Source organism: Elaeis guineensis, chromosome 3, assembly GCF_000442705.2.
Source record: "Elaeis guineensis isolate ETL-2024a chromosome 3, EG11, whole genome shotgun sequence".
NCBI classification, from domain to species: domain Eukaryota; kingdom Viridiplantae; phylum Streptophyta; class Magnoliopsida; order Arecales; family Arecaceae; genus Elaeis; species Elaeis guineensis.
The window spans coordinates 11,932,664-11,946,901 of record NC_025995.2 but is presented as its reverse complement, the minus strand read 5'-3'; the positions used below and the strand labels follow the sequence as shown (position 1 = coordinate 11,946,901).

At 37.6% G+C, this 14,238-nt stretch overlaps 1 protein-coding gene across 1 annotated transcript; it reads right to left on the bottom strand.

Annotated features, from left to right (window-relative positions):
- Nucleotides 1-8,051: 8,051 nt before the first annotated feature.
- Nucleotides 8,052-13,734, bottom strand: LOC105042214 (3-ketoacyl-CoA synthase 11). The gene is made up of 2 exons (XM_010919336.4): nt 12,830-13,734; nt 8,052-8,930 (listed from the first exon to the last, which is right to left on the bottom strand). The coding sequence occupies exons 1-2, from the start codon at nt 13,535-13,537 to the stop codon at nt 8,145-8,147; spliced, it is 1,494 nt and encodes a 497-aa protein (XP_010917638.2). The 5' UTR covers nt 13,538-13,734; the 3' UTR covers nt 8,052-8,144.
- Nucleotides 13,735-14,238: the final 504 nt, after the last annotated feature.

Sequence of the window (14,238 nt, the reverse complement as noted above, 5' to 3'; positions counted from 1 at the left end):
AGCCATAGTCAAAATCACAGCTGAACCAAAGTTAAAATCAAGCCAATATAAAGCAAAAACAAGCCTAAATTGAGGCAAAGCTTAAGCCCAAGTTGAGATAAAGAATAAGGAGTCAAACAGAACCCAAAGACTCTCAAATAGAACTTATAATCTCCATAGTAATAGACTCTCAAGCTCCATCTACTATTTTGTTCCTTTCTTGTAGGACAATAGGTTCTTGAGCACGTGAGCCAAAATAAAAATTAAACAAAGTCATAGTAAGCAAAGATAAGGTGAAGATTAAGCTGAGGTAAAGACAGCCCAAAATCCATGTCATCAAAAGGCCCATCTCATCAGAAGGTCGAACTCATCAGAAAGCTATCCTCATCAGAAGGTTGAAAGGTGATCTCATCAGGAGGTCGAGCTCATTAAAAAATCGATCTTATTAGAAGGGCTCATAATAAAGCTGAGCTCATTAGAAGACTGATCTCATCAGATAGCTGAGATCATCAAAAAGTTGATCTTTAGATCGACAAAGCCCTGAAGGACATAAGATCTTTGCATCGACAAAAGTCGGATCTCCGAATTGGCAAAGTCCCAAAGGGCATGGAGATAAGCTTCAGATCAACAAAAGTCCGATCTCCAGATCGACAGAGCTCCGAAGGGCATGGAGATAAGATCTTCGGATCAACAAAAGTCCAATCTCTAGATTGACAGAGCCCCAAAGGGCATGGAGATGAGATCTTCAGATTGATAAAAATCTGATCTTCTGATCGATAAAATTTCAATAAGTTAGTATGGAGATAAGATCTTCTGAATATATCATCTTCAGATCAAATAATAAAGTTTCATCAAATATCGATCTCCGGATCGAGGTTATATTAAAATTTTATCAAATATCGATCTACAAATCTAAGTTAACTTGAAGTTCTATCAAATACTGATCTTCGGATTGAGGTTGTCCTGAAGTTCTATCAAAAATCGATCTACAGATCAAAATTATCTTAAAGTTCTATCAAATACTGATCTCCAGATCGAGGTTATCTTGAAGTTCTATTAAAAATCTGATCTATTCTCTATATCGGATGAAGAATATCGATCTCTAGATCGAAGTTATCTTGTTCTATTAAAAATTCGATCCATTCTCCATATCGGATGAAGAAGATCGATCTCCGGATCAAGGTTATCTTGTTTTATTGAAAATCCGATCTATTTTCTATATCGAATAAAGAATACCGATCTTCAAATCGAGGTGATCTTGAAGTTCTATTGAGAATCCGATCTATTCAAGACTACATTGGATAAAGGTACATTCATAACTTGACCTCAAATCAGTTGTTAACTGAAATGCACAACTCAAATCAAAAGATGCCGAAAAATACTCTTAAAAGGGAAGGAGATGAAAAATCTTAAGATAGAACTTCTAATGCATGAGAAACCCGATCTACTCATGATGACATCGGATGCGATCCGAGAAGTTCACTTGAAGAACCAAATGGCACAAATTTGCCACCTCAAACTAGTTGAGAATTTTTTTTCTTGGACTACTTCTTTTGTCCAAAACAACTTCTTTGGACTCAGAAGTGGGGGACAAGTATTGTGGGGATCATCCCATCTCAGCTAATGTCCTCAGGACTGAGGAGTTCTCAGATTGATAAGAATTTCAATATAAAGCTAGATGTGGAGCTCATCATAAAGTCGATCTCAATGGAGGATAAGATCATCATACAGCCAATCTGAATTGGAGGCTGAGCTCATCATAAATGCTGACCTTAATGGAAGGTTGAGATCATCATAAACATGATCTCATCAAAAGGCTGATCTCATCAAAAGGCTAAATGCCGATTTGATTCAGTTCAGCTCAACTAAATATCGATCTGTTTCAACTTAGCTCATCTAAACACCGATTTGAGCTAATCTGAATTAGCTTCTGATGAAGTATTGTGATCAGTTTGGTTATTTACCGATCTGTCATATGAGATATTGGTCCAGAATCGATGTTATCCCAAAATACAGACGGTTATTTTACAACTGTCTTCCAGCTTTGCTATAGCCATACTACAACTCATCTGCAACTGGCACGTATAGCTAAGTATGACATCACTTACAGCTAATATATACAGCTATACTCTAGTTCATTTACAGCTGACCTCTAATGACCTAACAAACTCTATAATAGTCTCATCAACCCCTGTATAAATAGAGGACCAAAGATCCTCCAAGGATAAGTTCCAAGTCCCAAGCTCTAAGCTCAAATTAGAGCTCAAATTAGAGTGAGACTGCCGGTGGAAACTTTGTCAGTTCTCAAACGAGAGTTTTAGTTCTCATCCAGTCCAAACTTTGTAGTTCCACACAAATCCTCTTGCTCTCTTCTACTTTTTCTACCTTCTGTTCTCGAGGCTCGAATTGACTTAAGTATTGGAGGGTCCAGAATCGGAGGATCCTCACCGATTTTTGACTTATTTTATAGATTTTCTTGAAGCCATTCTAGATCAGACTGCTACCAACCTTCAGCTCGACGTCATTCGATCTCCTCCATCTCAGATTTTGAGCCTCGCAGCAATAGGGTTGGAAGAGGCTGACGTGAAGAGAAGAGAAGGGTGAGGGTTTCTAATTAGGGACCCTTTGATTAAAGGCAAAGGTTTTTGATTGGTGGCATAGCCCAATGAACCTGGCGGCCAAAAGCCTTGGATGACAAGATCAATTTAATTTCAATAGGTTAGACATTAGGATGGATGCTAGGTCGCCTCGGCTTTCACTCCGGGCTTGGTTTTTGGGCCTGGTTTAGGCTTAAGCTCTAGTCCAACGCCCATCAAGCCAATAATTGCTAGTCAAGCTTGCTCTAAGATATTTATGAAGCCTAATTTTAAATCTAAATCCAATTCAAAATTACTTGGATCTAGCCAGTAACCCGACCCAAATTTAGCCTAGCTCAATAGGCCTCATGTTGGTCGGGCCCACTTCCAGCCTACCCACGTCAAACGAACTCTAAACTATGCAATTTGATTTCATAGCAAGCCAAAAACAAGACATAAAATACGTGCCCATATCAAGTACACAGGACAAAAGTCCTACATGGAATATGTGAGACACAAAAAAAACATGAGCTAGTCTATGGTACAAATGCTAATAATGGTCGTGGAGAATCTTGACGTTCCCCAACCCAATGAATCCTTTTATCTCGTCCCAGTTAATCAAGTGTGGACTTCAGAAAAAAACAAAGAAAAAATAAAACATATGATAGGCATGTGAATGCACTTTGCTTATTCCCTTGGCCTTAAGCCTTCTCCATGCCTCTTGAGGAATTGACCATGGAGATGTCCCACGCACTTCTTTAGATACCGTGGTTGGAGTGCCAACTATAACCTTCTTCTTTAGGAATACAAGAAAACCTGACAAAGTTGATGGGGAACTCTTAACTTTTGTTGTAGCCAACAATGTAGAGAAAAGGTAATGGTTGTAAGATGAAGCTGTTCTTATTAGAAGTAATTAAGTTTTATCCATGTTGATCAGGGCACCATGATTGACAAGAGACATGAGGGTTCTTTTCCATGCCTCGACAATGAGACCGACCATTGGTTACACGATCCAGATATTACACTATAGCAGCAGGGATATCCTATAATAGTATGTGCACAAGCTTTTCAGTATTATCTAATGCTTTATTCACATAAGAATGATCTAACTTTTATCAAAACTATAATCACAAAAATAGTCATAATTCTCAGTATCAAAACTATCATTCACATAAGAATGATCTTCTGCATTCAGAGTCTAGAGTTTCCTCTTGAACCAATGCATGATTGTGGAGGGTGTTACTATTTCCCTTGGAAAAAAGTAGCTGTTATCTGTTGCGAATTAGAGATGCTGCAGCTGGATTGTGGTGTGGAAGTTCAAGGGATCAGATGGTCCTTCTATCAGCTCTAGAAAATCTTGATTTTCTACTTTGTCTCTTTAGCAATTAGATGCCGTATCTGGTCATGTATTATGCTGTTCTGATCCCACTCCTCCTTTCTCTAATTCTGTGTAAATAGCCTCTATAAATATGCACTTATCAATAAAAATTGGGTGGCATTTGCCTCCCTTTTTATTAAAAAAGTTATTACATATCTTAGTAATATTCATCATGAGCACAAGAATAATTATTATCACAATCACGAGTGGACATACAACAAGATTTCTATCCTATTATAGAATGAAAGGATAAAGAAAGGTCGAACATAACAAGATAAAATGATTGAAAATGTCTAGGTAAACTTTAAAGTTTATGTCACGGCCCTGATTTGAGATCGCAAACTAGCGGTTGCGATAACTGCTATACACTCATGGAGCACACTCCCTACAAGCATGCAAGATATCTCAATATGATATCAAATGCATCATAGTAGAGATAATTTAAATAACTAAAAATCAAAATTTAATTAAATTGATAAATAAAATTTCAGACTTATATCCATTGAATTTTAAATAACAGTCCTATAAAATATAGTAATAAATTTAAATCTAAATTATATTGATACTATCGAATTTCACTTCTAATCTAACTCTTAATGTAGTTTTTGCATTGGCAACTAAGCATCTGAATCTGAAAAAAAAGAGAGAAAAATGAGCTTGATAATCTAGTTAAGCAATGAATACTTTGACTAGATAATTTATATGATAATATATGATGCGACAATCAAAATATAGTTTATCATTAATTAGTGCACAAATAAAATAAAATTTATTTTTAAAATATAAATTCAGTAATATTAGTATCTTTCAAATATTCATATACATAGTTATATATCTGATTTCAAAACTAATCATATTCAATAATCTAATTTAAAATAAATTTCACTCAACTCATTAGTCTTTAACTATGACCACACTTATACCATATGGCTGGACTAGAATATCACACCTATATCATGTGGTGGGACTGGAATACCATACTTATATCTTATGATGGGGCCGCGAGAATATCATATTTATATTCTATGGTGTGGCTGGAATACCATACATATACCCTATGTTTAGATCAAAAACAGAATTATAAGCTTAGTAATAGTTAGAGTGCTAATGTATAATCCCCAATTGGTAGGATTCAAAGTATAGTCAGGATCCAAATTTGATTCGTATTAAAATTCTTTTCACAAAATAACATATATTTTTTAATCGAATCAAAATATACATATAGAATTTTAGATCAATAAACAGTTATAGTAATAGTCCAAGAAATATTATTTTAAAATTTTATATTAATTTTCACTCAAAATATATTTTTGTAAGACTTAAAAATTATATATAAATCTATTAATATTTAAAATTATATTATATAAATAAAAAATCTAGAGAATGTGAATCGTTACTCATTTTACAAGTAAAATCAATTGATCAGTCTAATTAATTCTAAGAATCTCTATCAAAGTCTATTACCATTGCACCAGAAGTCTACATATCTTATTGTGTAAGTGTATAAACCCTTCTTTGGGTCTAGAGTTTTAGATTTTCATTCTTATTTATTCAGCTATCGAGGCAGGCTGACTTTCAATTCTTTATGGGCACTCAGATATTTTGTGTCTTATCTTACTATATTTAAAGCAAGCACTAATGATCCAATAGTATTCATTATCAATATAAGCTTTACCAATCTAGAACATTTGATGCTGTCGTTGATCCAAAGTTGTCACTCATTGATCTCTTAATCGAAGCCTTAGTATTTTTATTGCTCTCTTAATCTAATAATATTTTTATCAATGCTTTATTCACTATATCTACATAAGTAGTTACTTCATATCGTACCACTTGCTTTCTAATTTCTGTACTTAATCTCATCTCAAATTTATGTACTCCGTCACACTTATCCTTGACCAACCTCGGAATAAACTTGATAAGCTCTATAAATTTAACTTCATATTCTACAACTGTCATATATCTTTATTTTACATAAATAAATTTCTATTCTTTCTGAGTCCTTATGCTTTAAGAAAAATACTGGCCATAAAATGTCTTTCAGAAGCTCTCCCAAGTAAGATGCTCCCATTTTGTTCATATTTGTGTTCCAGTCTATACTATCAATTGAACACTTTATCTTGTAACAAATAAGTTGCATAATAAATCTTTTCATCATTGTGACACTCCTAGATGACACACACCTTCTCTATCTTCATAATTCAATTGTTAGCTTTCAAAGGTTCGATAGTTTTCTTGAAAGTCGATGGAGATATCTTCTTAAATTGTATAATATTACTTTGTTGACCCTGCTGCTCTCTACATCCTTGTGATGGTAGTCTTTGTTATTACACTTGCCATTGTTGTAGTAACTATTACTGCAACTGATGTTATAATTGCGCCAAGTCAATTAATATCTAAATTATTTACGCCATACTTGATTCTTGCTGCTCCATCTAAGTATTCCTAACAAGATCAATGACTCCTTCCTGCGGAGGGGTGCCACCAACCTACCGAGAAGTGTTGCTATTTTGTTAGTTAGATGCTTTCCTAACAGCACCTTGAGTAGTCATTTTTATCCAATGTGGGGCCATCTCAATCTTGACAGACAACGAGTTTCTCAAAATTCTCTTTCAAAATCTAATATTTAAAATTATACTATTATTAAAATTTAATTATGATTATTTTAAGAATAAAAATTTTAAATTTTAAATTTTTTAAAGGGCTGGCCATGTAGTAGTGCTCGATATCTCAATTGATTCGACATAAGACATCAATTGATCAACTACAAATCAAGGACCATGCTAGGACGTTAGGATGCAATTGATGAAATCTTATGATGCTCGGTCCGATCAAGATAGGGGCTATCAAGTTATCCAACGGTCTTTAGTTAATATCCTTTCGTCAGGGTTTATCGAGGTTATTAAATTTTTTTTTTAAATCCAGAAAACCTTAAGAAAGAGAAACTATATATAGAGAGAATCATGTATAGAGAGAAATTAGAGAGAGAAGATAAAATCTTCTAGAGAGAGTGGAGAGAGAAAATAGGGGAGGCAAGAAAGAGAAGGGAGGGAAGAGAGAGAATATCTCTCTCCTCTTTTTGTATTTTTTTTTCTTTTCTTTCTTTCTTATTTTTTCTCTCTTCTTCTTCCTTCATTTGGGTGAAATAAGGGAGGAAGGAAGTGGTTGTGGTCACGGTGATAGGGTGTGGTGGCATAGCCGGATGTTCGACAGTAGGTGGTGAGACATGATCGGTGACAACGACCAACGGGAAGAGACGGAAACCAAAACCAAAATAGGGCAAGCCTAGGCTTGTTTCTTGATTATTCTCGAGTTCTAGCTACTGACTGGAGCTCCAGCACAACTTAGAGGACAAAGTGAGGAAGGGATCGGGGGCTTTGGTGATGAACATGGATAGCAGGCATGGTCAAAAAAGAGAGAGAGAGAGAGATAAGAAAATAGCAGATTTTTTTTTCTTGATTTTTTTGGTGAAATCGATGGCCGTCAGCATTGCCTAACGCTATGGAGAAAAGGTGAAGAGAGAGAGAGATAAAGGAAGGTCGAGGCTTACCTTGGGCTCTGATGTGTTTTCCAACTTTGATTTCCAGTGGCACAGTAATGATCTTCCATGAAGAAGAAAGAGAGGAAAAGAAAAAGCTCCGATGAATCCTTTGATCTTGGGGCCTCGATTTTTCGATGGGATGGACAGGAAAGCCTCTTCACCTTAAATAGATAGAGAGGTGGAGTTTGACTTTTTCTCACTGTGGATTTTCGACTCTAATTAAGAGTTGATCGGAGAAGAAAAAAATTTCGATGGAAGCCCAATTCCTCCGCCTTGTACGTGTACAGCACGTGTTTTTTTTTTATTTACTGATGCTTTAAAAATCATGCGAGATCCCTTTTTTTTTGGGCCCTTTCTCTGGTGGCTGGGCTGGGTGAGGTGGACCAGGCCCAGTTTGATACCAGGTCCAATTGGGCTGGGTGTTGTAATTTGATTCCCTACTCTGGAGAGAAGAGAAGATAAAATGGTATACTGGAGGGGCTTAGAAGCCGAATCCATGCAGCCATCCCGCAAACAACAAACTGGGGGCCGCAGAGAGAATTCGGATCAACATTGGATGCTCAGAGAGAGAGAGAGAGGACCACAAACAAAATATAACTTATTATGTCAAGTTGCCTGAAGGGCTACAAGCACACATACAATCATATAATTGCATAAATCATACAATTAATTACTTCATGACAATAGGCACCATCTTAGGTACATCAACTGGAAACTTGTGGATCTCCCCTTTCCATGGGTTCTTCTCCTTGGCAGCATTGATAGTCCTCAGTGCTCTCCAAACAGCGCTATTACACTTAAACCCTGATCCAAATGCTATCTGCCACACTCTGTCACCCTTCTTAATCCTCCCTTTGGCCTCACAATAAGCAAGCTCATACCATAGTGAACTACTTGAAGTATTTCCAAACTTATATAGAGTCATCCTAGATGGCTCCATGTGCCATGGGCTCAATTCAAGGTTCTTTTCGAGCTCGTCGAGCACGCCGCGCCCGCCTGCATGGATGCAGAAGTGTTCAAAAGCTAGCTTAAAGTCAGGTATGTAAGCCTTGATCTTCATTTTAAAGATCTTCTTCAGAATCAGTGTCCCAAGGAAGAGGAACTGTTCAGACATAGGAAGGACTAGAGGCCCAAGAGTCATGATGTTGGTCTTCAAGGCCTCGCCGGCGACCGCCATGAGGTCTTTGGATAGGGTGATACCACGGTTACCATCGGAGTCTTCCTCTTGGTAGACACAGGTGTAGGAACGGCTGTCGGCGCCTTTGTGCGTGCGAACGGTGTGGACAAGCTGGTATTTGGAGTGGTGGCGGTCGGAGCGGCGGTTGGAGAGGAGGATGGCGGCGCCGCCCAGGCGGAAGAGGCCGTTGGTGACAAGCATGGAGCGATTCCTTCCAAAGTAGGCATTGGTGGTCATATTTTCTGAGGAGACCACCAGTGCATAGCTGTTGGGATGCACCTATATATATGAGTTTGAGTAGAATGTTAGCCCTTGGCAATAATGTTGGATGATAGATAATAATACTCAATTGTATACTTTACTGAAGAATGGGACTGAATTCACCAGCTAAGGGCCTTTCTTTTCAAATAGTAACAAAAACGCCCGTATCTTGCAAATGCACAAGGAATAATGGTGTCTCCAAGGTCAACTTGCTTTGGTACGTACCAGATTAGGTATACTGTGAGCGACAAAGATACAGGACCTAACATGTGTGCTTCTTAAGTTGGACCCACTCCAAGTGTGAAGATTAGATTTGAGAGTTGATACCCATGATTTGTATATGCATCTCAAAATTTACACCCCTTCAACACCTAGCTAGGTTAAATTTTATATTACAGTACTTATCTAATTTAAACCTAACAGTGCAATCAAACAGCGAAAATTAAATCGATCGCATCTCTCAAGGGAAAGAAGAAGAAAAAAATCTTGGAATAAATATGGGACTATGACCTAGTCTGTCCACTTGCATCCGTTCTAGCCATCAAGTGGGAGGTGAATTCTAATGAAAATTTAACGTTTAAGGTCTTCCATGTGCATAAGGCTGCTTTTCTTTATAAGGGGCTTGGTTTCATAGATTGCCTAACCCCATAATATGACGTGGCTTGGACCCATCAAATTCAGGTTTCAAATTAATTGGAATGGGACCCCATACCCTAGCACGTACCAAGGAACATTAAGTTTTTAGAACCACACCATGGTGTAGCTGACCATCCCTAAAAAAGAGTCATAATTTTTCCCATACATTATTATTCTATTGCTCTAATAAAATCCAAATCTAGCCTTGGTTAGAACTTCTCAAAAAAAAAAAAAAAAAAAAGCTGGTATAACATTCTTGACTGCCATTATAAAAGAACATCATAGAAAAAATGATATGATACAAGATGCTTTTCTTTTCTTTTCTTTTGAGGAAGGGAAAACAAAAATGTTGTTTGATTTCAAGCATTATTTGCAAAACAAAATACCATATTTAAATTGATATAAGATAGAGAATAGATATATTAGGTAGCGTCATAGCATAAACTTGCTTTTTTTTGGCGTGTGGGGTGTGGGGTATGGTGGTGGGGGTGGGGTTCAGACTAGTATACTGCCCGTATATAAATACAGCTCGATACATTAGAGAAGTGGCGCCGGGACCGATGCGATGGAGTCTGGAAAAATTGACCCATTTGGTACCGTAAGTCCTGCATCAGCATATGTGAAGAGTTTAGGCAGCTAAATTATACCGTTCCTCTATAAATACAGGTCGACACATTAGAGTAGTGGTGCTGGGACCGATGTGATGGAGTCCCAAAGAACTGACCCCATTTGGTGCCCTAACTCCAGGTTAAAAATATCATTTTCAATAGGATTTGGTAGCAGGTATTTGGGACCACAAGTTCATGTTTGATTAAAAAATGTCTATATATTTCTAATGGTCCTATAGCATCATTGACATACAATACATGTGAATCTTAAGATGAAGAAATTATGCTATAGGTGGAGAAAGAGGCAAAACCGGTTTGCTTTTTGAGAGAGAGAGAGAGAGAGTAAATTAAAGTTACTCTTTGAAAAGAAAAGGAGGTGGATATTTAAAAAAAAAAAAAACATAAATGTAAGGGATTGCTAGGTTAGCCAATAAAAGTTGTTTGAACTATAGGATCTTTGTCAGGCTTCCAGCATTACAGTTGCACGGATCATTCTCTGGCCTTCAATAGACCCTACAAATGCGATCACACATAAACTACTGCTCCATGGTTTCAGACACCGTTGGACTAATGGGAAAGTATTAAATGTTTTACTGCCGTTTAAGACTTCATAACAACCAGTAATGTCCCTGTTTTGCCGATAAATCATCGGCTCTTTTGTCTAAGCTCCCCCCTGCTCGTTGAATTGCTTCCGATATCCCTCTCATCTAGACTTTTTGTAAATAATCCATTCATCAATGAATTACGGATGGCAGCTTCTGCCTCCTATTCAATAAAAAAGAAAAAAAAAAAGAAAAACTATAGGCAGAATGGATGCTCTCTCTGAAACTGCTATAATGGAAGTTATCTCTCTCCAATGGCCTAAATTATTGTGGGAGAAATTAAGTCCCTTCTCCCATCAGAAACAAACAGCAGGAGCTTTGAAAGCCTGCAGGTGGTTGGAAGCTTTACTGGTAGCCTAAGCGGAATAACTCTCACCATCCTTTCGTTTCCCTGCGGGGCAACAATTAACTCCAAACCACCCACCTTCATCAATTTACTACCCGTTTCTTCTGCATGGGCAGACCCATCCCCGGATGGGCAGTTTTGTATGTGGGTTTCTTTATATATTCCCATGCCAGGTTTCAGTGGATCCATTATAGGTGGGCCACTCTCCCTCCATCCAAAGAAATTATTAGGTGGTCCACGTCCAAGGATGAAATCATCCTATAAACCATGTTGCTATTACACATTAAAAAAAAAAAAAAAAAAAAAAAGAAGGAAAAATGGACTGATTTCATTCTAGGTCCATATGGATCTGATCTAAATGACCGGGGGAAAAAAAAATAAAAATCTCCTATTCTGGTTCCTGGTCTGGAGGCCTACCTTAAAATAAATTTTTACATATGCACAGCCTTTGGCAGTGCATGTCCATCCAACGAATATAAAAAAATATATTCCCATGTAATTAAAAAAGCTCCACCTATCCAATCAAACAACATATGCAACTATTCCAGTTTTATTGCAGCAAATAAAATTTCATAAAAGACATAATAATTATAAAAGGATTAAAAGAACTTATTTGAGTTTATTTTTGAATTACATTTAGTAAGAAACATGTGTAGTATAGATAGTAAGAATGGTTTGATTAAATCTAAGTTAAAATAGTTACTAATCCAAGAATTTGATTAGGTTTTGATGTCAAATGGTTGTGATTTCCTGTGCTCAGACGTGCGACAGAAGTCCTGTTAATGCACAGGAAGGATGTCTGTGATTACTAGATAATTAGATGTGACAGATTGCATGCATCTGAATCTAGTAATTTCAGAAGATGATGAGCAAACGATACCAAGCGGATGACACCTAAGTGAGAGAAAGCGACAATAGAACTTCGAATTTACTCAAAGATGATGTAGCAACTGTTGAGTTTCGACAACTGCGAGGCAAATTTGTTGAATCTGATCCGAACTCAAGAAATCAGGAATATTTAGAAATTAATTAATTATCAAAAAAAAAAAAAAGCATGAGCACTTCGAAAATTGTAAAATTTTTAGGAAAAACCACTAAGAAAGATGACCACCGAAATTTTATAACAATTTTTAAATATCTATGTTGGTACCATCACGGGACAAAGAGATAAGGCAACGAAGCATTAAATTAAACAATAAATTGACACTCGTAATATTAATAGCCAGTGACAGAAGCATCAAACCTTTCCAAAGCATCCAAAGATGGGAACAGGAGTTGCATGCGTGTTGTTAAATGTTGGAAATTCTTACTTCCTAGGTCAAGGCTACTCCTATTCAAGCTAAAAGAAAGAAAGAAAGAAAGAATGAATAAATAAGTAGTTCTATAGTCTCCACTGCAACACTTCTAACCCATCCTTTTTGCATGAGAACTCTAAAACTGGCCCCTAGTTGAATGCCAAATATCAAAAATCTTATGCAAATCCAATAAGTTCTTGACTGATATATAAGGAATTTACGAGCATTCGTGCACGTACTACAGCAAACCAGACCCCGTTTCGACAAAAACATTAATAACCAGTAATTATTCTGTAACTATAGCGTACTTAATAGAGGACAAGAATATATGCTCCCTTCCAAATCAAAGTACATTTTATATAAGAAAAAAAAAATGAAGAGGAAATTAATAGAAAAGACAGTGAATAAAATGAGTGAAAGAAGCACCAACCTGAAGAAGGTTCCGAGCGAGGTCTATAGCAAGGATTCCAGCACTGCAGCCCATCCCACCAAGGTTGTAGCTGATGACATTCCCCCTGAGGTTGTAACGGTTCACGATCATCGCCGTGTATGATGGCGTAGGGTTGAAGAGGCTGCAGTTCACCACCAACACCCCTATATCCTTTGCCTCCACTCCAGCCTTTTCGAGTAGCTCATCGATTGCTCCGAAGATCACCGTCTCCGCCTCCTCTCTCGCTTTTGCCATACAAATACCGCTAGCCCTGCCAAGGTGTGACAAGGGCAGGTATGTGGCCTCTCCGAGGCCCGAACTCTCCAGCACCCGTCTCTGGAAGTCGAAGCTCTCGCCGGTGAGCCCGAAGGCCTCGAATTGATTCATGGTCTCCGCTCGTGTGACCTTGTGGGCATCGCTCGGCTTAAAGCATGAGAAATCCAGTATATAGACCGGATGGGGGCGGTTCGTGACATACACAGCGGCCATGAGGGTGAGGAAGGTGAAACAGATGATGATGGATGAGAGGTTGATCCATGGATGGTTTTGCTGCTCGCGAAGATAGTCGAGGGTTATGGTTGAGAGGTGAGAAGAAGACTGCAGGAGAAGGAGAAGGGGAAGGAAGAGGTAATGAACATAGGCGATGAAGTGGTGGTAGAGGAGCTTCATGCAGTCAAGGTTCACTAGCTTTAGTAGCCTGAAGAGCATGTTTTCTTTTTTATTCTCCTTTTGGAGAAATCCTGAAGGGCTAGTTATCAACAGAAGATATCAGTATTCCAGCTGCAGTGGTTGATGAGCATAGGAACAACCTTCACCTTCACTCAATCTAGACGCAGCTAGTGTGCCTAAGGTGTGTGTTTAAGGGAAGGGAAGAGGTGTTGGAGGAGGTAAAGGAACAGAACTTTATGAATATATGATGGGAGGAATGGTATGTATTTATAGGGAAAAGATAAGGAGGTTGAGTTGAAATGAAAGATTGATATAATGATATAATTAAAGAAAAGAATAAAGCAGCAGAACATTATTGAAATCTACTGTTGTATTTTTTTTTTTTTAATTAAAAGGATTAATGATATCCCTTCATTCTCCTTTCCAGCACATTGATACGGTCTGACATTTTGTGCACGGCTTACAACCACTTCTAATCCACTAGGTTTTAATTAATGGTGCCTTCTGACTCACTTTATGCCTCCTTCATGTCAACCACTTCTATACCCCAATTACATAACATTCGTGACCAGCAGCTGTAGGTCTGCACATAAAATTTTGCTAAATGGTTGGAACCACATTATCTGCATGCTTGTTTTATACCCTTGTATCTCATTAACATCAAAATGATCCAAAGGAACTTTTTTGGATAATATACTAGAGTCCTGCATGTGTGATGTACTGTGCAAATCACCCATATC